General features: G+C 44.2%; 1 protein-coding gene across 7 annotated transcripts in view; it reads left to right on the forward strand.

Moving 5' to 3' along the window:
- LOC110506667 (diacylglycerol lipase-alpha) overlaps positions 1–23,114 on the forward strand; it is a 42,790-nt gene that overhangs the window by 10,876 nt on the left and 8,800 nt on the right. For 2 of the 7 annotated variants that reach the window (XM_021586457.3, XM_036963354.2), the window contains exons 2-19: positions 6,828–6,929; positions 7,111–7,322; positions 8,884–8,985; positions 9,204–9,342; positions 9,475–9,534; positions 9,657–9,744; positions 9,889–10,023; positions 10,184–10,261; positions 10,365–10,489; positions 10,905–11,055; positions 11,746–11,829; positions 14,523–14,600; positions 14,868–14,948; positions 15,276–15,418; positions 17,208–17,276; positions 17,369–17,441; positions 19,798–20,006; positions 22,305–22,431. In XM_021586457.3, the coding sequence (XP_021442132.2) occupies positions 6,835–6,929; positions 7,111–7,322; positions 8,884–8,985; positions 9,204–9,342; positions 9,475–9,534; positions 9,657–9,744; positions 9,889–10,023; positions 10,184–10,261; positions 10,365–10,489; positions 10,905–11,055; positions 11,746–11,829; positions 14,523–14,600; positions 14,868–14,948; positions 15,276–15,418; positions 17,208–17,276; positions 17,369–17,441; positions 19,798–20,006; positions 22,305–22,431 (2,049 nt within the window). In that variant the 5' untranslated portion in view covers positions 6,828–6,834. Of the gene's footprint in view, positions 1–6,530; positions 6,735–6,827; positions 6,930–7,110; positions 7,323–8,883; positions 8,986–9,203; positions 9,343–9,474; positions 9,535–9,656; positions 9,745–9,888; positions 10,024–10,183; positions 10,262–10,364; positions 10,490–10,904; positions 11,056–11,745; positions 11,830–14,522; positions 14,601–14,867; positions 14,949–15,275; positions 15,419–17,207; positions 17,277–17,368; positions 17,442–19,797; positions 20,007–22,304; positions 22,432–23,114 lie in introns of those variants that run through there. The other 5 variants (XM_090222483.1, XM_090222485.1, XM_021586458.3 and 2 more) reach the window with 3 other exon arrangements.

The following is a 23,114-nucleotide window of genomic DNA, read 5'->3' on the forward strand; positions in this document are numbered from 1 at the left end:
ATTATGCCAATACCTGCTAATGATCAAAATCCAGAAAAGAGCCATTAAATTCTTCAACCACCTTAAAGGAAGCTATTCCCAAACCTTCCATAACAAATCCATCACCTACAGAGAGATTAACCTAAGCAAAACACACCCCACAGAGCCCCAGGACAGCAACAAAATTAGACCCAACCAAATCATGAGAAAACAAAAAGATAATTACTTGACACATTGGAAAGAATTAACAAAAAAACAGAGCAAACTATAATGCTATTATAGTTTGGCCCTAATTGGAGAGTACACAGTGGCAAAATACAAGACCACTGTGACTGACCCAAACTTAAGGAAAGCTTTGACTATGTACAGTCTCAGTGAGCATAGCCTTGCTATTGAGAAAGGCCACCGTAGGCAGACCTGGCTCTCAAGAGAAGACCGACTATGTGCAAACTGCCCACAAAATAAGGTGAAACTGAGCTACCCTTCCTAACCTCCTGCCCAATGTATGACCATATTAGAGACACATACAGTGGGGCAAAAAAGTATTTAGTCAGCCACCAATTGTGCAAGTTCTCCCACATAAAAAGATGAGGCCTGTAATTTTCATCATAGGTACACTTCAACTATGACAGTCAAAATGAGAAAAAAAATCCAGAAAATCATATTTGTAGGATTTTTTTATGAAATTATTTGCAAATTATGGTGGAAAATAAGTATTTGGTCACCTACAAACAAGCAAGATTTCTGGCTCTCACAGACCTGTAACTTCTTCTTTAAAAAGGCTCCTCTGTCCTCCACTCATTACCTGTATTAATGGCACCTGTTTGAACTTGTTATCAGTATAAAAGACACCTGTCCACAACCTCAAACAGTCACACTCCAAACTCCACTATGGCCAAGACCAAAGAGCTGTCAAAGGACACCAGAAACAAAATTGTAGACCTGCACCAGGCTGGGAAGACTGAATCTGCAATAGGTAAGCAGCTTGGTTTGAAGAAATCAACTGTGGGAGCAATTATTAGGAAATGGAAGACATACAAGACCATTGATAATCTCCCTCGATCTGGGGCTCCACACAAGATTTCACCCCGTGGGGTCAAAATGATCACAAGAACGGTGAGCAAAAATCCCAGAACCACACGGGGGGGCCTAGTGAATGACCTGCAGAGAGCTGGGACCAAAATAACAAAGCCTACCATCAGTAACACACTATGCCGCCAGGGACTCAAATCCTGCAGTGCCAGACGTGTCCCCCTGCTTTAGCCAGTACATGTCCAGGCCCGTCTGAAGTTTGCTAGAGAGCATTTGGATGATCCAGAAGAAGATTAGGAGAATGTCAGATGAAACCAAAATATAACTTTTTGGTAAAAACTCAACTCGTCGTGTTTGGAGGACAAAGAATGCTGAGTTGCATCCAAAGAACACCAAACCTACTGTGAAGCATGGGGGTGGAATCATCATGCTTTGGGGCTGTTTTTCTGCAAAGGGACCAGGACGACTGATCCGTGTAAAGGAAAGAATGAATGGGGCCATGTATCGTGAGATTTTGAGTGAAAACCTCAAAATGAAACGTGGCTGGGTCTTTCAGCATGACAATGATCCCAAACACACCGCCCGGGCAAGGAGTGGCTTCGTAAGATCATTTCAAGGTCCTGAAGTGGCCTAGCCAGTCTCCAGATCTCAACCCCATAGAAAATCTTTGGAGGGAGTTGAAAGTCCGTGTTGCCCAGCAACAGCCCCAAAACATCACTGCTCTAGAGGAGATCTGCATGGAGGAATGGGCCAAAATACCAGCAACAGTGTGTGAAAACCTTGTGAAGACTTACAGAAAACATTTGACCTCTGTCATTGCCAACAAAGGGTATATAACAAAATATTGAGAAACTTTTGTTATTGACCAAATACTTATTTTCCACCATAATTTGCAAATAAATTCATTAAAAATCCTACAACGTTATTTTCTGGAGTTTTTTTTCTTCTCATATTGTCTGTCATAGTTGAAGTGTACCTATGATGAAAATTGCAGGCCTCTCTCATCTTTTTAAGTGTGAGATCTTGCACAATTGGTGGCTGACTAAATACTTTTTTGCCCCACTGTATTTCCCTCAGATTACACAGATCCACAAAGAATTCGAAAACAAACCTGATTTTGATAAACTCCCATATCTACTAGGTGACATACCGCGGTGTGCAAGATTTGTGACCCGTTGCCACAAGTAAAGGTCAACCAGTGAAGAACAAACACCATTGTAAATACAACACATGTTTTTATTTTTTTCCCCCATTTGTACATCGTTACAACACTGTATATATAAATACAACATTTTGTAATGTCATTATTCTTTTGGAACTGCTGTGAGTAATGTTTACTGTTAATTTTTATTGTTTATTTCACTTTTGTATATTATCTACTTCACTTGCTTTGGCAATGGTAATTAATGTTTCCCATTCCAATAAAGCCTCTTGAATTGAATTGAGTTTCAGAAGAAATATCTTTTGTTTCTTGCCATTTTGAGCCTGTAATCAAACACACAGATGCTGATGCTTAAGATACTCAACTAGTCTAAAGAAGGCCAGTTTTATTGCTTCTTTAATCATCCTTTTTAAAATGATCAACTTGGATTAGCTAACACAACGTGGCATTGGAACACAGGAGTGATGGTTGCTGATAATGGGTTTCTCTACGCCTACAGTATGTAGATATTCCATTGAAAATCAGCCGTTTCCAGCTACAATAGTCATTTACAACATTAACCATTTCTACACTGTATTTCTGATCAATTTGATATTATTTTAATGGGGGAAAATGTGCTTTTCTTTCAAAAACAAGAACATTTCTAAGGGACCCCAAACTTTTGAACAGATCTATGAAAATTAACATTCCAACCATGAGGCCACTAGGTCATTTTAATACAGGAAAGGTTTTTGAGTGACTTCACTGGACAGACAAAGCACTACACTGAAGAGGTTCCTCTCTGAGTGTGCTGTGTGGGGAACAAAACATTTCTCACATGCAGGGACTTGTCATACACACATTCCACAAAACACATGTTAGTTGGATTCACAGATACAAATTAGAATATATTGTAGTAGTGAGAGATTCTATGACTCACAGTTGACATAATGGAGAGAACTGTCTTGCAGAGAGTGGCCTGAAACCCCATGTGCAATGCTACATTTCCCCCAAGGGATACAATAAAGAAATGTAATGGACTATCGTTTCGCTTTGCTTATTTGAGCTGTTCTTGCCGTAATATGGACTTGGTCTTTTACCAAATAGGGTTATCTTCTGTATACCACCCCTACCTAACTGATTGGCTCAAACACATTAAGAAGGAAATACATTTCACAAATGAACTTAACAAGGCACACCTGTTAATTGAAATGCATTCCAAGTGACTACCTCATGAAGCTGGTTGAGATGATGCCAAGAGTGTGCAAAGCTGTCATCAAGGCAAAGGGTGGCTACTTTGAAAAATCTCAAATATATAAAATATATTTTGATTTACTTAACACTTTTTGGGTTACTACATGATTCCTTGTGTTATGTCATAGTTTTGATGTCTTCACTATTATTCAACAATGTAGAAAATAGTACAAATAAAGAACCCTTGAACGAGTAGGTGTGTCCAAACCTTTGACTGATACTGTATGTTCTCTCTTCAACTGGTTTGGGGACATTTCTAACAGCTGAATATGGTCTCTGCATTTCCAAGCTGAAGGTGCCATCCACATTCCTTAAATGTTCTTCTTTGAGGTTTTTATGACCTGGAAGTCTCTTACTATTGCCTGATCTCTTAGTCTCACCGAGTCTCTTAGTATCACTTAGCTTTCCTGCAATGTTGTTGATGCTGAGTCTGTTGAATAAAATTATATTTCTCAATTCTTTCTTCATGTTACACCACAAAAGAAAACTCTTTCAAAAGTTTTCCAATTCAACAGAACCCCAGTTCTACCGATCTAAGTGCATAAATGTTTACCCATTGTCTTTTGCACATCTCTAGGGTAGGGGTTCCTAATCTTTTTCAGCACAGGACCCAAATGAGAAATGGACTGTACTTCCGTGACCCAAATTATGAAGAAATGGTGTGTGATTTATAGATGTATTCTCATAACTCGCGACCCACCTCTCACATGCCCAGGGCCTCTACTCTAGGGTGATGGATGCCCTATGCTAAGCGCATGCGATGGCCTGTGGGTTTAAGACATGCACCAATGAGTATGATAAATCTCCTCGTTTTGAAGCTACAGTAGAAAAAAACATTTCAGCAGACGACACAGTGGCCGGCTGGACGCCGAAACTCTGCTTGGGTTGGCTCTGGGGAGGTGGATATTACTGTGAGATGAGCTGGGTGTTGTCTGTATGAGCGCGAATGGAGTATGAGCGCGAATGGAGTATGAGCGCGAATGGAGTACAGCCAAACCAAGGCGTATGGATCAGCTTGTTTATCATCAAAGGAATTTATCCCAAATGAATTATACTGCATGGCTGTATTCCATACAGTTTCTATGACCTGGGTATTGTGGATTTATGTTGACTGTCATACAGTTATATTTCTGGTTCTGAGAATAGCCTACCAGTTGGAAAAGGAAACAGTTTACTCTACCCCTGCCATTGAATCCATACTCTCTTTGTTAGAGGTCCTGGGAGCCATTGCCCTAAAAGGCAAGCTGAAGGCACAAATGTTAATATGTAACCTATTATACTTTCTGAAAGACAAAGGGACAGTTAGGGGTTTGAGAACAGAAACTGCTTCTCCCTACAATTGTATTTTATCTTTATTGAACCTTTATTTAATGGGTCCTGTGCTGAAAAAGATTAGGAACCCCTACCCCTACCCATGTCAGTTAAGAACAAATTCTTATTTACAATGATGGCCTACACCTGCCAAACCCAGACGACGCTGGGACTCCCAATGGGACCTATGGGACTCCCAATCACATCCGGTTGTGATACAGCCTGGATTCGAATCAGGGTGTCTGTAGTGACACCTCTAGCACTGACATGCAGTGCCTTAGACTGCTGTGCCACCTGGGAGCCATCTCCTCCATCAATACCTGTCCCAGACATTTCTAAATCTAGGCCTAATCAGATTCAATAAAAACACATGGGCTTATTGGTATGGGAGAGTGTGCTGCTTCACTGATCCTATTACTATAGCCTTTCCAATTAAAGTGGTAGTGTGTTCCACTAGTGAGATCCCCATGGGGACTGCAACCTGTATCTAGGCTATAACACACGGCCTGGAGGAGAGGAGGGTCATGTTTGGAGTGATGACGTCACTGTCTCAAGTGGTGGAGGAGAGGCCTCCTGCATTGTGGGACCTGCTATATTTCATTAGTCTAATTTTGTTTTGGCCTAAATGACAAGGGGTTTACTCTCTTATTCCTTTTCTTCCCTCTTCTCTCGTTCCCCTCCTCCTTCCCTCTTCTCTATAATGTGAGTCACACCCACAGGAAGCCATGTGGCAGCCGGCGATCGGGGTGGCAGAGCAGTAATGTTGTCCTAATCTGTAGTGAGACCATATAGACCTGTAACACTGTGTTTAGCCAGCCTTTATTGAAGCATACACTAGACATAGTTGTCTTGAAAATCATGGAATATGTAGTTGCCATCTTTATCCAGTTTTAGAATCCCTGCCCCCACCCTATAGTTAAGTTCTCTATAAAATGAGAGTCACAAACTTGGCACACTGTCACACTAGGCGTTCCTTCCACGGTTTTAACCATCTGCTACCCATGTGTTTTGTGACAGTGGGCTTTGCTTCTGTTTTGACAAAATATGCTAATGGTATACCACTATAGGCTAAGGCTAGCCACATCTCCAGATCCCTCACGCTCTCCTGCTCTTTTACTTCAGTTCAATCTAGGCCTAAGGCTAGCCACATCTCCAGATCCCTCACGCTCTCCTGCTCTTTTACTTCAGTTCAATCTAGGCCTAAGGCTAGCCACATCTCCAGATCCCTCACGCTCTCCCGCTCTTGTACTTCAGTTCAATCTAGGCCTAAGGCTAGCCACATCTCCAGATCCCTCACGCTCTCCTGCTCTTTTACTTCAGTTCAATCTAGGCCTAAGGCTAGCCACATCTCCAGATCCCTCACGCTCTCCTGCTCTTTTACTTCAGTTCAATCTAGGCCTAAGGCTAGCCACATCTCCAGATCCCTCACGCTCTCCTGCTCTTTTACTTCAGTTCAATCTAGGCCTAAGGCTAGCCACATCTCCAGATCCCTCACGCTCTCCCGCTCTTGTACTTCAGTTCAATCTAGGCCTAAGGCACTTGACTTGTTTTCGACTGCCCTTTTGGATAAAGGGAAGGGAAGAATGAAAGCGGTGTTCACGTTGCCAGAGCAACGTAACGAACAGACCCATCAAAACAAGTCCTCTCTCACACCCTCACTCATTACCTGGTCCACGTTGTCCACAAACTATTTTAGCCTTTACCCCACTGTCTCCCTCCCTCCCCCCTCTTACACTCTCTCCCTCCATATTTCAATTTCACCTCTCTCTTTCCATCTGGAGAGCTTCAATTGTGAGGAGAAACAGAGCGTACTGATAGTTCTGCTGTAGTCTGACTGATGCAGCAGAGCTTTGAGGAAGTCTTGGCTATTATGAAAGCTGGTCAGTGGGGAAAGAGGGTCTGGCCTTTGATCACACCATGATGTGGACACTGTTTTTATTTCTCGTCCTCTCTTCCTCTTGCTTTCTCAGAGGGCAGCGATGCTGGGTACTGTGGGCAGGATTTATTAAAGCCAAGGGTGTGTGTTTAACCACTATTTTAAGCTCTCTTTTGTTCAAGGTTGTAAAGATTTGTGTCGTAACTTGCTGTTTTCTTCCTCTTTCCCTCACAGGGCAGTGATGCCTGGTATGGTGATGTTTCGGCGGCGCTGGTCAGTTGGCAGTGATGACCTAGTGCTGCCCGCCCTCTTCCTCTTTCTACTGCACTGCATCTGGTGAGCACTGCGTTTGGATGTTTTTCTCTGTGAGTGTATGTTCCTGTGTCTGTCTTTGGTCAGGAGTCCCCTCACCAAGCTAAAAGTATGAAGCTATATATGAGATGGAATACTTACCCCCCCGAAAATGTTGTCTGAACCATGGGTGTGCCATTATTGTGACCATGCCCCTCCCTCCCAGGCTGGTGGTTCTGTCTGTGGTTCTGTTCGGCCTGCCCTATGGCTCGGACCAGTCCTGCTCGGTCACCCTGGTGGACCATGGCCGGGGGTACCTGGGCATCTTGGTCAGCTGCCTGATCTGTGAGAGCGCCATCATATGGCTGAGTATGAGAGGCAGCATCCTCTACACACAGCCCAGAGAAGCTGTGCAATATGTCATCTACATACGACTAGGTAAGACACACCCGCATGTTATCACAGACACACTATATACAGTTGAAGTCATTAAAGAGTCATTTAAAGAGAGAATGTGAAATGTCAGAATAATAGTAGAGTGATTTATTTTGGCTTTTGTTTATTTCATCACATTCCCAGTGGGTCAGAAGTTTACATACCATCAATTAGTATTTGGTAACATTGCTTTGAAATTGTTTAACTTGGGTCAAACATTTTGGGTAGCCTTCCACAAGCTTCCCACAATAAATTGTGTGAAAACAAATCATTGTCATTGTCCATTTGGAAGACCCATTTGCGACCAAGCTTTAACTTCCTGACTGATATCTTGAGATGTTGCTTCAATATATCCTCATAATTTTCCTCCCTCATGATGCCATTTTGTGAAGTGCACCAGTCCTTCCTGCAGCAAAGCACCCCCACAACATGATGCTGCCTCTCCCGTGCTTCACTGTTGGGATGGTGTTCTTCGGCCTGCAAGCCTCCCCCTTTTTCCTCCAAACATAATGATGGTCATTATGGCCAAACAGTTCTATTTTTGTTTCATCAGACCAGAGGACATTTCTCCAAAAAGTACGATCTTTGTTCCCATGTGCAGTTGCAAACCGTAGTCTGGCTTTTTTATGGCAGTTTTGGAGCAGTGGCTTCTTCCATGCTGAGCGGCCTCAGGTTATGTCGATATAGGACTCGTTTTACTGTGGATATAGATACTTTTATACCTGTTTCCTACAGCATCTTCACAGGCTCCTTTGCTGTTGTTCTGGGATTGATTTGTACCTTTCACACCAAAGTACGTTCATCTCTAGGAGACAGAACGCATCTCCTTCCTGAGCGGTATGATGGTTGCGTGGTCCCATGGTGTTTATACTTGCGTACTATTGTTTGTACAGATGAACGTGGTACCTTCAGGTGTTTGGAAATTGCTCCCAAGGATGAACCAGACCTGTGGAGGTCTACAATTTTGTTTCAGAGGTCTTGGCTCATTTATTTTGATTTTCCCATGATGGCAAGCAAAGAGGCACTGAGTTTGAAGGTAGGCCTTGAAATACATCCACAGGTACACCTCCAATTGACTCAGGCTAATTGACATCATTTATCAGAAGCTTCTAAAGCCATGGCATAATTGTCTGGAATTTTCCAAGCTGTTTAAAGGCACAGTCAACTTAGTGTATGTAAACTTCTGACCCACTGGAATTGTGATACAGTGAATTATAAGTGAAATAATCTGTCTGTAAACAATTGTTGGAAAAATTACTTGTCATGCACAAAGTAGATGTCCTAACCGACTTGCCAAAACTATAGTTTGTTAACAAGACATTTGTGGAGTGGTTGAAAAACAAGTTTTAATGACTCCAACCTAAGTGTATGTCAACTTCTGACTTCAACTGTAAATAAGGTATTTCGTTTTTCATTTTTTTATGCATTTGTTTTTATTTTTTACTTCCCTAAGGCACTGTATACTCAACCTGTTCTCAGAATATCCTGTCTAATTTCACAATATTGAGTAATGTTGTTTCCCTGTGTTTCACTTCCCTCTCTTCCTCCCTGCTTTCTCTTTCAGCCATCTTGTTGGTGGAGTTGGTATATGCAGTGGTGGGGATCGCCTGGCTTTTCCAATACTACCAACCGTGCTCTGATGTCACTGCCAAGAACCTTGCTTTGGGTGAGTTCGAGAGGGAGTATGAGGGAGCAGCAATCAATGGAGTAAGCATGTTGTAGACTAGAGTAATCTTCAAAGAAAGAACCAGGACGGACTTGTAAAACAAAGTAATGGAGTAGAAATGCCCATGGGCATGTTTCGCTTTTCTTACACATTTGCGTGGTTAGTTATCAAGATCACAATATATCAAAACTATCCTTTCTCCTCCCTGTCTTCCCCAGGGATTGTAGTGTGCAATTGGCTGGTGATTTTCAGCGTGTGCTTCACCCTCATGTGTACCTTTGACCCCACGGGACGCACCTTTGTCAAACTGAAAGCCACCCGGCGACGCCAACGCAACCTCACCACCTACACCCTCAGGTTGGTACCCTCTTCCCTGCATACTACCGTCTGTACATCCTTAGGTTGGTACCCTCTTCCCTGCATACTACCGTCTGTACACCCTTAGGTTGGTACGATCTGCCCTACACACTACCATCTCTAAACCCTCAGGTTGGTACCCTCTGCCCTACACACTACCATCTCTACAGAGTATACCACCTGCACCCTCAGGTTGGTACCCTCTTCCCTACACACTACTACCGTCTGCCCTACACTCTACTACCCTCTCTGCCCTACTCTGCACCCAGCACAGCACACTAAGGTAACCATCCTGCTGTGCCTCCCTTCCTCAGACACCGGCTAGAGGAGGGCCAAGCCAGCAGCTGGAGCAGGAGACTGAAGTTCTTCATGTGCTGCACCCGAGCCCAGGACACACAGTCTGTGAGGGAAATATCATTCTTGTTCCTCTATCTGTCACCCAACTTCCTGCATGAAACAATTTATTCAGTGAGAAGCAATGGTTGTGGTTAGGATCTGTTCTTGTGGTTATTCATGGTTCAACCTCTATCTCTCCTCTCCCGTTAGGATGCGTATTCCGAGGTGGCCAGCCTGTTTGCAGAGTTCTTCAGAGATCTGGACATTGTGCCTAGTGACATCATAGCTGGCCTGGTGCTGCTTCGCCAGAGACAGAGGTCTAACAGAGGTGCCATCCTGGACCAGGTAACAGGGGATGGGGACCAAGGTGGAGAGAGAAAGAGAGAGGGATGGGGGGATAGGTAAAATGCTAACAGAGTTGGAGGGCCTGTGTGTGTTTATGTTTGACATGGTCTTACTAGTACTGTATATTCCAATGTGTGAAATTGTTGTTTTTCTCCCTCAGGCCAACAATGACATTTTAGCCTTCTTATCTGGAATGCCTGTAACTCGCAACACCAAATACCTGGACCTTAAGAACTCGGTGAGTGTGTGTTTGTGGATTTATATTGAACCTCTAAGGCAGCGGTGTAGCCTCTGTCTCTGTTTTGGATGTATTTTTAACATTGTGTGTGTGTGTCCCTCAGACGGAGATGGGCATGTACAAGGAGGTGTGTTACTACATGCTGTTTGCCCTGGCAGCGTATGGCTGGCCCATGTACCTGATAAGGAAGCCTGCCTGTGGGCTGTGCCGCCTGGCCAGCTCCTGCCAGTAAGTCTGCCTGCCTGCCTCCCTCCCATCCCATGCACTTACACCGGTTTCACATTTCACATTCATCAGTATTGACAAAGTGGTAATCCACTGGGACAATAACACTCTGGTCAGACCCCACTCTCTGACACAGTGGGTAAACAAACAATGGAGCACTGACACACAGCGTGTTCCACTCCACTGTTCAGACAAAACACTGACCCACGCACTAACCACTTGACTAGTGATACAAAGACCTAAATACACTGAATCACACAGATATGTTTGTGTTTTAGACTCACACACTCAATCTAAGGACCTATTGTAGTAATCTCTCCATCTCGCTCTCTCTCTTCCTCTCTCCATTTTCCTCTCTCGTCTCTTTGTGTCTGTCCACTACTCTCTTTCTCTCTCCCTCCCTCCATCTCTCTCTCAGCTGTACATCAGGGTCTGGCTCTAGGCTGTCCCAGACAGTGACAGTGGAGGAGGATAACTGTTGTGGCTGTAACGTCCTGGCTATCCGCCGCCACTTCCTGGACAGAGAGCTGAAGCAGGTCCATGTTGTCTACACATCCTGGCACGACGCGGTGAGTACCAAATGGACGCGTGACAGACTTAGAGGTCAGGGGTCAGTCTGGACAATTACCAGGCATGAGTAGAATACGGAAGATACAACATGCAGTGTTAGTAGAAGCAATTTGCAAAGTACAGTTGAACAGGTGTGTGATTTGTCATATTGTCTGTCAGTCAACAATCTGCTGAATCACTCTCCTTGGAATTGTTTCTTTAAATGATACCTCAATGATATATTGCACTTAGTTCCCTCAATAATACAGTATATGTAATATAACACCTTATATTGCTCTGTACCAAGGGAAGTAAATCACACTGCCAAGTGGCTGACTGAACAAATACTATCCCAATCACATCCAAAATATTACACCTGTTAATTATTTTCCGTTTGCAGAGGGACGTTGCCGTAGCGAGAAAGGGAGTACTCAAAACACACTGACTGATTTGTAAAGCAGACTTCTCTGTTAACTGGGCCAAGTCTGATTTTCCATCCATTAAACCACACCATGCAGGCTAGCTAGCAGAAGAGTGGAGGGTCTGGACTCTGCAGACTCATCAGAGGGAGTTAGGCCAGGACACTCCATGATGGAAGGCATCATTATAGTCCTTGGCTGTTTCTTCTGCGATGCCTTTGATTGATGTGTGTAACCAAAATAAATAGATTTAGCTGCTACCTCTCGCTGTTCTCTTTCTCCCCTTCATAGGTTTACGAGACACCTTTCTTTGTGGCTGTGGATCATGGGAAAAAGAAAGTTGTCATCAGCATTCGAGGAACCCTGTCCCCCAAAGTAAGACACAGTGACAAACCAATGACTCACAAGTGACTGACCAGAGAGTCATCTAACTACCATGGTTGTGTCCCAAATGGCAATCTATTCCCTATTTATTGCAACACTTTTGACAAGAGCTTCTGGTCAATGTTGTGCATGTAGTGTTTAAAAATAGAGAGAGGGTGATGGCATCTCCCAAAAAGACTGCACCACTATATAGGCCAAAAGGTGCTATTTGGGATACAGACGATGACTCACAAGTGAATGACCAGATAGTCACCAAAGTCCATGTCAGTCAATCATGGAGCACAATACAATGTTATGCAATACAACCACTTTCAGTGAAGTTAAATTCCTCACAGTTCTATGACATCATATTCCCATGAAACCTCTCCGTCTTCAACTGAACTCCCACACCCCCTCTCTTGTTGGCTAAACATTCTATGGGCTCAATTTTGTTCAAGTACTGTAAAATCACTATACTTTATAATTTATGAGGTAACTTTTCTTAGTGTCCAAGGAAAGGAGACTATTATTTAACTGGAGCAGGAAGAGAATGTGTTGCACTTGCTAGCAGTATTCAGAACTCCCCTCAAATATGTGTCAACCCATCTATTTAAAATGTCAGTTATTTTTCTCACATCAAAATAGTTTTTTCTTTACTTGCGGAAATAGAGCTCTCGCTCTCTGTCTCTCTCGCTCTCTGTCTCTCTCGCTCTCTGTCTCTCTCGCCCTCTGTCTCTCTCGCTCTCTGTCTCTCTCGCTCTCTGTCTCTCTCGCTCTCTGTCTCTCTCGCCCTCTGTCTCTCTCGCCCTCTGTCTCTCTCGCCCTCTGTCTCTCTCGCCCTCTGTCTCTCTCGCCCTCTGTCTCTCTCGCCCTCTGTCTCTCTCGCCCTCTGTCTCTCTCGCCCTCTGTCTCTCTCGCTCTCTGTCTCTCTCGCTCTCTGTCTCTCTCGCTCTCTGTCTCTCTCGCTCTCTGTCTCTCTCGCTCTCTGTCTCTCTCGCTCTCTGTCTCTCTCGCTCTCTGTCTCTCTCGCTCTCTGTCTCTCTCGCTCTCTGTCTCTCTCGCTCTGTCTCTCTCGCTCTCTCTCACACACACACACACGGTCTCTCTGTCTCTCTCGCTCTCTCTCACACACACACACGGTCTCTCTCGCACTTTCTCTCACACACACACACGGTCTCTCTCGCTCTTTCTCTCACACACACACACGGTCTCTCTCGCTCTTTCTCTCACACACACACGGTCTCTCTCGCTCTTTCTCTCACACACACACACACACACTGTCTCTCTGTCTCTCTCTCTCTCTCGCTCTCTCTCACACACACACTGTCTCTCTCTCTCTCTCTCTCACACACACACACTGTCTCTCTCTCTCTCTCTCTCTCTCACACACACTCTCTCTCACACACACACGGTCTCTCTCTCTCTCTCTCTCACACACACTGTCTCTCTCTCTCTCTCTCACACACACACACACTGTCTCTCTCTCTCTCTCACACACACTGTCTCTCTCTCTCTCTCACACACACTCTCTCTCTCACACACACACACACTGTCTCTCTCTCTCTCTCTCTCACACACACACTGTCTCTCTCTCTCTCTCTCTCTCACACACACTGTCTCTCTCTCTCAGACACACACACACTGTCTCTCTCTCTCTCACACACACACACACTGTCTCTCTCTCTCTCTCTCTCACACACACTGTCTCTCTCTCTCTCTCTCTCACACACACACACTCTCTCTCTCTCTCTCTCACACACACACACACTGTCTCTCTCTCTCTCTCTCACACACACACACACTGTCTCTCTCTCTCTCTCTCTCACACACACACACACTGTCTCTCTCTCTCTCTCTCTCACACACACACACACTGTCTCTCTCTCTCTCACACACACACACACACTGTCTCTCTCTGTCTCACACACACACACACACTGTCTCTCTCTGTCTCACACACACACACACTGTCTCTCTTGTCTTTCATCTTTTGTTATCACCTCCTCCACTTAAAGTTATGCTCCGACAACTAAGAAAGTATTTTTTAAACCTCACACTTTGGTCTAGATGTGTCAATGTGTAGTTCATACATGCATAATCTATGAGCAGAATTACTGTTATACCTCAATTAGCCATGAAATCCCTAGTTTGAAAGCGACTGTTTTCTTCAAGCTGTGCCATGCCAATGTGGCCCAGCCCCCTAGCAATTTGAGTTCTGGCCAATGAGTACAGTTTGAAAGGGTCCGTGGCACAACTGAATGCATTCAACCAAAATGTGTCTTCTGCATTCAACCCAGCAACTGAATCAGAGAGGTGCCGTGTGGCTGCCTTAATTGACATCTGCCTTGCTCAAGGGCAGAAGGGCAGATTTTTCCACGTTGCCAGCTCAGAGATTCGAACAAGCAACCTTTCGGTTACGGTCCCGAAGCTCTAACCGCTAGGCTACCTGCCGCTGAGTGACAGCTAGTATAGGCCTGCCCAGTGTAATCCAATGAGGTTGCCGGGAGACAGAGAGCAATGATATGGTGCACATATCTGCACGCGTGAAGTAGTACACAATTTTCAGGGACCACTTTTGGCTTGTGATTGCTACTTTCAGAACTACTGGCTAAAAAGTTTACAAAAGTACCAGAGAATCTCTTTAAGTGCATGTAGTAGTATAATAACATGTTTTTTCTCTCTCTCGCGTGTGTGTGTTATGTTAGGATGCCCTGACGGATCTCACAGGGGACTCTGAGCGTCTGCCAGTGGAGGAGCAGCATGGAAACTGGCTGGGCCACAAGGTCAGAATGCACTCACCCAGCCAGAACTAGTCATATCAAAGGTTCCCTTGGGTGTCTCTTCACCCTCTTACAAGCCATCCCGAAGAGATATTGGTCCAATATGCTCCCAAAGCGCAGGGGCCATTTCACTTCTCAAAAGTGGAATGATTTATAGATGTAAAATTAGTAGATTAAAATTATTTAATAGAGGCTGAAGTGAAGCAAAGATGAATGGAATGTAACAGTCTGCCTCTCCCTCTCTCCTCCCTTCCTCTCTTCTTCTCTCAGGGGATGGTTTACTCAGCAGAGTACATTAAGAAGAAACTGGAGCAGGAAATGATCTTGTCACAAGCCTTTGGAAGAGATTTGGTACATGAGTGATGAATATGTGGATATGTCTCAGTGTGGAGTGTGGTAGAAAGGATTTGTGTATATTAGTTGAAATGTAATACGTTTGTCTAACTAACACTTTCATGGGAACAGAGCATTAAAATAAATATAAGATTTTGTTCAAGTGTGTGGGGGGGGGGTTAGGTGTATGTGTATAAGAGTATAATTCTAATCTGTGTAGAAAGGATTTGTGTATATTGGTTGAAATGTAATACATGTTTACGTAACTTACACTTTCATGGGAACAGCATTAGAAGAGTGTGTGTGTGTGCGTGTGTACAAGTCTAAACCTAATGTTTTTCTCAGGGTAAGGGAACCATGCACTATGGGCTGGTGATAGTGGGACACTCCCTTGGTGCCGGTACTGCAGCCATCCTGTCCTTCCTGCTCCGCCCCCAGTACCCCACACTGCAGTGCTACTCCTACTCTCCACCAGGTGGCCTTCTGAGGTAACTATGGCCTTCATCATGTCATCAAACTATATGGTAGATGTATTTGCTCGGCCCATTGCTTGTAGCCACTTATAGCTATTGCAACAGGACAGAAAGCACAAAGACCTACTCGGATCAAGAACTTTGCATCAGACATCCATATCCCATTGCTTGTATAGGCTGGAATTGCATTGGGAACTAAATTACTGATAGTACACTAAACACGCACACTAAAACGTCTCACCTTCAACCATCATAAGATCACTGTGTAACATGTCCATGTGTGTCTTTCAGTAGATGTTAGCCTCTATTATGGGGCTCGTTTCTTTCAGTAGATATAAGGCTCTATTATGGGGCTAGTTTCTTTCAGTAGATATTAGGCTCTTTTATGGGGCTTGTTTCTTTCAGTAGATATTAGGCTCTATTATGGGGCTTGTTTCTTTCAGTAGATATTAGCCTCTAGTATGGGGCTTGTTTCTTTCAGTAGATATTAGGCTCTTTTATGGGGCTTGTTTCTTTCAGTAGATATTAGGCTCTATTATGGGGCTTGTTTCTTTCAGTAGATATTAGCCTCTATTATGGGGCTTGTTTCTTTCAGTAGATATTAGCCTCTATTATGGGGCTTGTTTCTTTCAGTAGATATTAGCCTCTATTATGGGGCTTGTTTCTTTCAGTAGATATTAGCCTCTATTATGGGGCTTGTTTCTTTCAGTAGATATTAGCCTCTATTATGGGGCTTGTTTCTTTCAGTAGATATTAGGCTCTATTATGGGGCTAGTTTCTTTCAGTAGATATTAGCCTCTATTATGGGGCTAGTTTCTTTCAGTAGATATTAAGCTCTATTATGGGGCTTGTTTCTTTCAGTAGATATTAGCCTCTATTATGGGGCTTGTTTCTTTCAGTAGATATTAGCCTCTATTATGGGGCTTGTTTCTTTCAGTAGATATTAGCCTCTAGTATGGGGCTTGTTTCTTTCAGTAGATATTAGCCTCTAGTATGGGGCTTGTTTCTTTCGGTAGATATTAGGCTCTATTATGGGGCTTGTTTCTTTTTGCCTTGTGGCAAAGCTGAATAATCTCTATAAAGCTGCCAGTCCCCTCATACTGGATTTGCGATGTAAATCATGGTGAAAGAGGTTGTGTGAACATACCGACATGTTCCAGTGCTCTGCCTGTCCAGTGCTGTTCTGAGAAGGTCATTTGTGGTTAGAACTGGTTCTAGATTATCTCTGCTGATCAGATGAGGTAGAGGCCTTTTGTCAAGTCATCCAGTTTCTAGGTTATAGCATAAAGCAGGGAACTCAGAAGCACCATCTCTGTATACACCAGTGTTTTCTGTGCTGAGATCTTCTTCATATTTGTCAGTCGTGTCTCGTGATCAAGTCTATTTGTCTCTGATCTTATCTATTGATATTGATTAGATCCCAATCCCGTTTGTAACACCGATGTCAATATCTTGGATGCTTTTTATCGAAGGGCAACTCATCGCTGGCCTTGATTCCTCTACACATCGACGCTTGCTGTGGAGAGATGTTGAATTATTTATCCAGTTGGAATGAGATCAGACTCATGATTTTTGTGTGTGGAAAACATCTGGTTGGAAATTCAGCAGCAACAGTTTGTGGTGATGGAGGGAAAGAGAAGGGTACACATCACACTCTGACCCGCTCTTCCTTTTTTCACATCCTCTTTCACTTTTTGTGTCTCTGACAAGCATTTTGCTACACCCGCAGTAACATCTGCTAAATATGTCTATGTGACCAATAAAATTAGATTTGATTTGACTCTCCTCGTCATTTTGTTTCTAGTGAGGATGCCATGGAGTACTCCAAAGAGTTTGTCACTTCTGTCGTTTTGGGAAAGGACCTTGTCCCAAGGTATGTCATATATGTAGAAACCCCACCTATTTCAAGTATCATATCTGTCATGGTGTACAGCTGTACTCATTTCTCTCCTGTTTGTCTCATAGGATCGGTCTCTCTCAGTTGGAGGGGTTTCGGCGCCACCTGCTGGAAGTCTTACAGAAGAGCGACAAGCCCAAGGTAGCGCATGTACAGTTGAAGTCGCAGGTTTACATACACATATATTTATTTTAAACTGCAAAACCCTTACGCACCACTGCACTTTGTATACCAGGGTTGGCTGGCCTTCTCTAGTCACTCGTAGGCTCAGTCACTGGTATACTTTAATTTACAAAGCCTTTTTGGGTTTACTACCTTTTTATTTGGGCATTTTTATTGTTCATAAATGTGGTGGGTACTCTATTCGTTCGCTGGACTTTTTCCTGCTAACTGTTCCAAATGTCCGAACTGAATTTGGTAAAAGGGCTTTTATGTACTCTGTGCCATCGTCTTGGAACGTCTAACAAAATATTTTAAACTGGAAGAATTTGTCCCGATGAGTATTTTTAAATCACTGATGAATGATCTTGAGACTGATTCCCTGACCTGTCAACTTTTTTAATTTGCTGTTTTTGATTTTGTTATACTCTTGTGAATTCTATGGTTTTTACCTAATTACTTGTAGTTTTTCATGTTGTTTGTCTGTAATTTTTGTAATGACTTGGTGCTGCCCATCTTGGCCAGGACGCTCTTGAAAAAGAGATTTTAAATCTCAATGAGCCCTTCCTGGTTAAATAAAGGTTCAACAAAATAAATAAAACTTAGGTTGGAGTCATTAACTTGGTCATCAACCACTCCACATGTTTCTTGTTAACAAACTATAGTTTTGGCAAGTCGGTTAGGACATCTACTTTGTGCATGACACAAGTAATTTTTCCAACAATTGTTTACAGACAGATTATTTCACTTATAATTTAATGTATCACAATTCCAGTGGGTCAGAGTTTACATACACTAAGTTGACTGTGCCTTTAAACAGCTTGGAAAATTCCAGAAAATGATGTCATGGCTTTAGAAGCTTCTGATAGGCTAATTGACATCATTTGAGTCAATTGGAGGTTTACATGTGGATGTATTTCAAGGCCTACCTTCAAACTCAGTGCCTCTTTGCTTGACATCATGGGAAAATCAAAATAAATGAGCCAAGACCTCTGAAACAAAATTGTAGACCTCCACAAGTCTGGTTCATCCTTGGGAGCAATTTCCAAACGGCTGAAGGTACCACGTTCATCTGTACAAACAATAGTACACAAGTATAAACACCATGGGACCACACAGTCGTTATACTGCTCAGGAAGGAGACACGTTCTGTCTCCTAGAGATGAACGTACTGTGGTGCGAAAAGTACAAATCAATCCCAGAACAACAGCAAAGGACCTTGTGAAGATGCTGGAGGAAACAGGTACAAAAGTATCTATATCCACAGTAAAACAAATCCTATATCGACGTAACCTGAAAGGCCGCTCAGCAAGGAAGAAGCCACTGCTCCAAAACCACCATAAAAAAGCAAGACTACGGTTTGCAACTGCACAAGGGGACAAAGATCGGACTTTTTGGATAAATGTCCTCTGGTCTGATGAAACAAAAATAGAACTGTTTGGCCATAATGACCATCATTATGTTTTGAGGAAAAAGGGGGAGGCTTGCAAGCCGAAGAACACCATCCCAACAGTGAAGCACGGGGTAGGCAGCATCATGTTGTAGGGGTGATTTGCTGCAGGAGGGACTGGTGCACTTCCCAAAATAGATGGCATCATGAGAGAGGAAAATTATGTGGATATATTGAAGTAACATCTCAAGATATCAGTCAGGAAGTTAAAGCTTGGTCGCAAATGGGTCTTCCAAATGGACAATGACCCCAAGCATACTTCCAACGTTGTGGCAAAATGGCTTAAGGACAACAAAGTCAAGGTATGGCCATCACAAACCATGACCTCAATCCTATAGAAAATGTGTGGGCAGAACTGAAAAAGCGTGTGCAAGCAAGGAGGCCTACAAACCTGACTCAATTACACCAGCTCTGTCAAGAGGAATGGGCCAAAATTCACCCAACTTATTGTGGGAAGCCTGTGGAAGGCTACCTGAAACGCTTGACCCAAGTTAAACAATTTCAAGGCAATGCTACCAAATACTAATTGAGTGTATGTAAACTTCTGACCCCCTGGCAATGTGATGAAAATTAAAAGCTGAAACAAATCCTTCTCTCTACTATTATTCTGACATTTCACATTCTTAAAATAGTGGTGATCCTAACTGACCTAAGACAGGGAATCTTTACTAGGATTCAATGTCAGGAATTGTCAAACTGAGTTTAAATGTATTTGGCTAGCCGCTAAGGTGTATGTGAACTTCCGACTTTAACTGTATTTCCAATTAGATAGCAAAGTGTGTGTGGGGGGGGGGGGTCAAGCTCTGTATATTCTACAGAAAGGAAGCATCAACACTGTGCTGTAACTGCTATCAGTATAGGTTGTAACTGCTGATATCTCCCTGCCAGTGGAGGATCATTGCAGGGGGAACTAAGTGCATTCCTAAGTCCGAGCTGCCTGTGGACGACGGCCCCCAGCCCCAGACAGCCCCCGTGCCCCCCAGCACCCGTCTCTGGCTGCATCCCAGTGATCTCAGCATCGCCCTGTCAGCCTCCACCCCCCTCTACCCCCCGGGCAAGGTCATCCACGTGGTCCACAACCACCCCTCAGAGACATGGTAAGAGCCCTGGCATTACAATGATGGCACAAGAAAGTTTATTAGTCACATGCACAGGGTCACAGATGTCGTTTCAGGGTACTGTGGAATCCTCTTTATATAGTAGTAATAAAAAGTCAAAATAGAATAGAAAAAGATCCCAGGACGGCATGTACTGTATATTGACACATATTTACAGCTTGTTTTAAATTCTATACATCTGCAGCAGTTAAAGGTAGTTAAGTGTGTAAACAAGGATACTTCTCCATAGAGTGACGAGTGAGTAACAAGGAGAAATGTCCATTGTGGGTTGAGGGGGAGGTAGGGGTGGGCGGATAAATGTCCGTTGAGGGGGAGGTCAAATGAAGTCCGGGGGGCAGGAGAGGGACAGGGGGAGCAGGTAGCTGCCTCGTGGTGGCTATTCAGCAGCCGGATGGTCTGGAGGTAGAAGCTCTTGGCCAGTCTGTCAGTTTTTGCCATGATGCTCCTATATTGAGTGTTGAAATCGGGGAGAACAGGCCGTGGCTCGGGTGGCTGAGGTCCATGATGACCTTCTTGGCCTTCCTGTAACACTTTGTGTTGGAGGTGTCCTGGAGGGCAGCCAGTATGCACCCGATGGTGCGTTTGGCCGAGCATACCACCCTCTGTAGAGCCTTGCAGTCAGCGGCAGTGTTGATACAACCCAACAGTATGCTCTCGATGGTGCTCCTGTTGGACACTGTGAGGGCCCTCGGGGACAGGCCAAATTTCTTCAGAATCCTGAGGTTGAAGAGTCACTGTCGTGCCATCCCCCACGAGGGGGAGATTTGTTTGCCCATGTGCTTAAAAATACTTTACATAGGGCCTCCCGGGTGCCACAGTGGTCTAGAGCACTGCTGTGCCACCAGAGACTCTGGGTTCGCGCCCAGGCTCTTTTGCAGCCGGCCGCGACCGGGAGGTCCGTCGCACAATTGGCCTAGCGTCGTCCGGGTTAGGGAGGGTTTGGCCGGTAGGGATATCCTTGTCTCATCGCGCACCAGCGACTCCTGTGGCGGGCCGGGTACAGTGCACGCTAACCAAGGTCACCAGGTGCACGGTGTTTCTTCCGACACATTGGTGTGGCTGGCTTCCGGGTTGGATGCGCGCTGTGTTAATAAGCAGTGCGGCTTGGTTGGGTTGTGTTTCGGAGGACGCATGGCTTTCGACCTTCGTCTCTCCCGACGAAGGACAATTGGATACCACGAAATTGGGGAGAAAAAGGGGATAAAACATTATTTTTTTTAATTGAAAAAGAAAGACTTTACATATAACATAACACAGAAACCACAAAAAAATAATTAATTCAGAGTGTTATAGCTACACATTTAAAGTGAAAGTACAATATGCTGTACACTGGAGGGACCAACAGACTATCTATTATACAGCCTAATGGCTGTTGTATAAAAGAGTCCCCATATCTATCTGTTTTGAGTGAAGGGGATGAGTAGTGTCCTGTAAAAGGCTTTCAAGTTTTAGGTGGATGAATTTTGTGTACAGATTGGTGGCTGATTCTTGATCTAGATCAATTATCCTTTCCACCATCTTAAGCGCCAAAGCTTTTTCACCACGGTGTCCGTGTGGTTTGACCATTTCAGCTCCTTGGAGATGCTTACGCCGAGGAACTTTGTTTTTGACTGTCTCCAGGGCGGCCCTGTTGATAAGGATGGGAGTGTGCCCAGCTTGGTTCCTCCTGAAGTCCACAATCAGATCCTTTGTTTTGCTGACATTGAGTGAGAGGTTGTTTACCTGGCAAAACACCATCAGAATGCCTACTTCCTCTCTGTAAGCCGTCTCGTCATGGTTGTTAATAAGGCCTACTACTGTTGTGTCGTCAGTGAACTTGATGATGGAGTTGGGACTGTGTGAGGCCACCCAGTCGTGGGTATACAAGGAGTACAGTAGGGGACTGAGGACGCACCCTTGTGGGGCTCCCGTGTTGAGGATCAGTTTGAAGGAGGTGATGTTGCCTACCTTCACCACCTGGGGGCGGCCCGTCAGGTAGTCCAGGACCCAGTTGCATAGGGAGGAGTTCAGTCCCAATGCTGAGAGCTTTGTGGTGAGCTTAGCGGTATTTTAGTTGAACAGCATCCTCACAAATGCATTCCTTTAGTCCAGGTGGGTGAGGACAGTGTATACTACCAATCAGTTTAGTACACATCTAGTGTGACATGTTTAATGCTAATTGGATAGAAACTGTACTAGGGAAAAGGCTGGCTTTACTCAGACATTACTTTTGGTATAAATGTGCATGCATACATCATTTTGCTGCGTATATCATTTAGCATGCCCCTCTGTGTGTAGCTGTGGACAGGAGGAGCCCACCTACTCAGCTCTCTGGGGGGATAACAAGTCTTTCAACGAGGTCATCATCTCCCCTGCCATGCTAAACGAGCACATGCCTCACATGGTGATGGAGGGACTCAACAAGGTCTGTGAATATAATAGATACACTGTCCATGTCTGTCTGGGTTTCCTTTGTGTGTTGGATGGGATGAGTGGAGGTTTCCTGTAGATACAATGAAGGTGTAGGGGTGCTGGTCAGATGCTCTGTTGGGGAAGGTGACAGAATAAGGTATCGGAGCGCTGGTGAAATGCACTGAGGGAAATATCAATGAATCAAACATCATTCATACACTGAGTTGGCAGGTGACGACACTGGATGAATGTTCGATGTATGAATGTGTTTGTGGGTTTCTGTCTGTAAGAGCTTTCCTAACAATTGTATGTTTTCAATGAATAGTTAGAACTAACCTCGTGTTTTCTTGTGCGGTAGCTGGAGAAGGGTGCTGTTCACTGACGGTGTGCTGGATGTTATGTCTGGTCTGCTCCACAGGCACTACATGCTTAGTCAATACTGAGGTTACTCTAATGGAACTGCATTGGTGTTGGAGTGTGTCTGCTGTGTGTTGGGTATTGGTGTAAGCATGGTGTTGTGTGATTTGAAACTGCAGTGGTGTTGGAGTGTGTCTGCTGTGTGTTGGGTATTGGTGTAAGCATGGTGTTGTGTGATTTGAAACTGCAGTGGTGTTGGAGTGTGTCTGCTGTGTGTTGGGTATTGGTGTAAGCATGGTGTTGTGTGATTGAAACTGCATTGGTGTTGGAGTGTGTCTG

The sequence above is a fragment of the Oncorhynchus mykiss genome, chromosome 26, assembly GCF_057628025.1.
Source record: "Oncorhynchus mykiss isolate SJ-2025 chromosome 26, ASM5762802v1, whole genome shotgun sequence".
Classification (NCBI taxonomy): domain Eukaryota; kingdom Metazoa; phylum Chordata; class Actinopteri; order Salmoniformes; family Salmonidae; genus Oncorhynchus; species Oncorhynchus mykiss.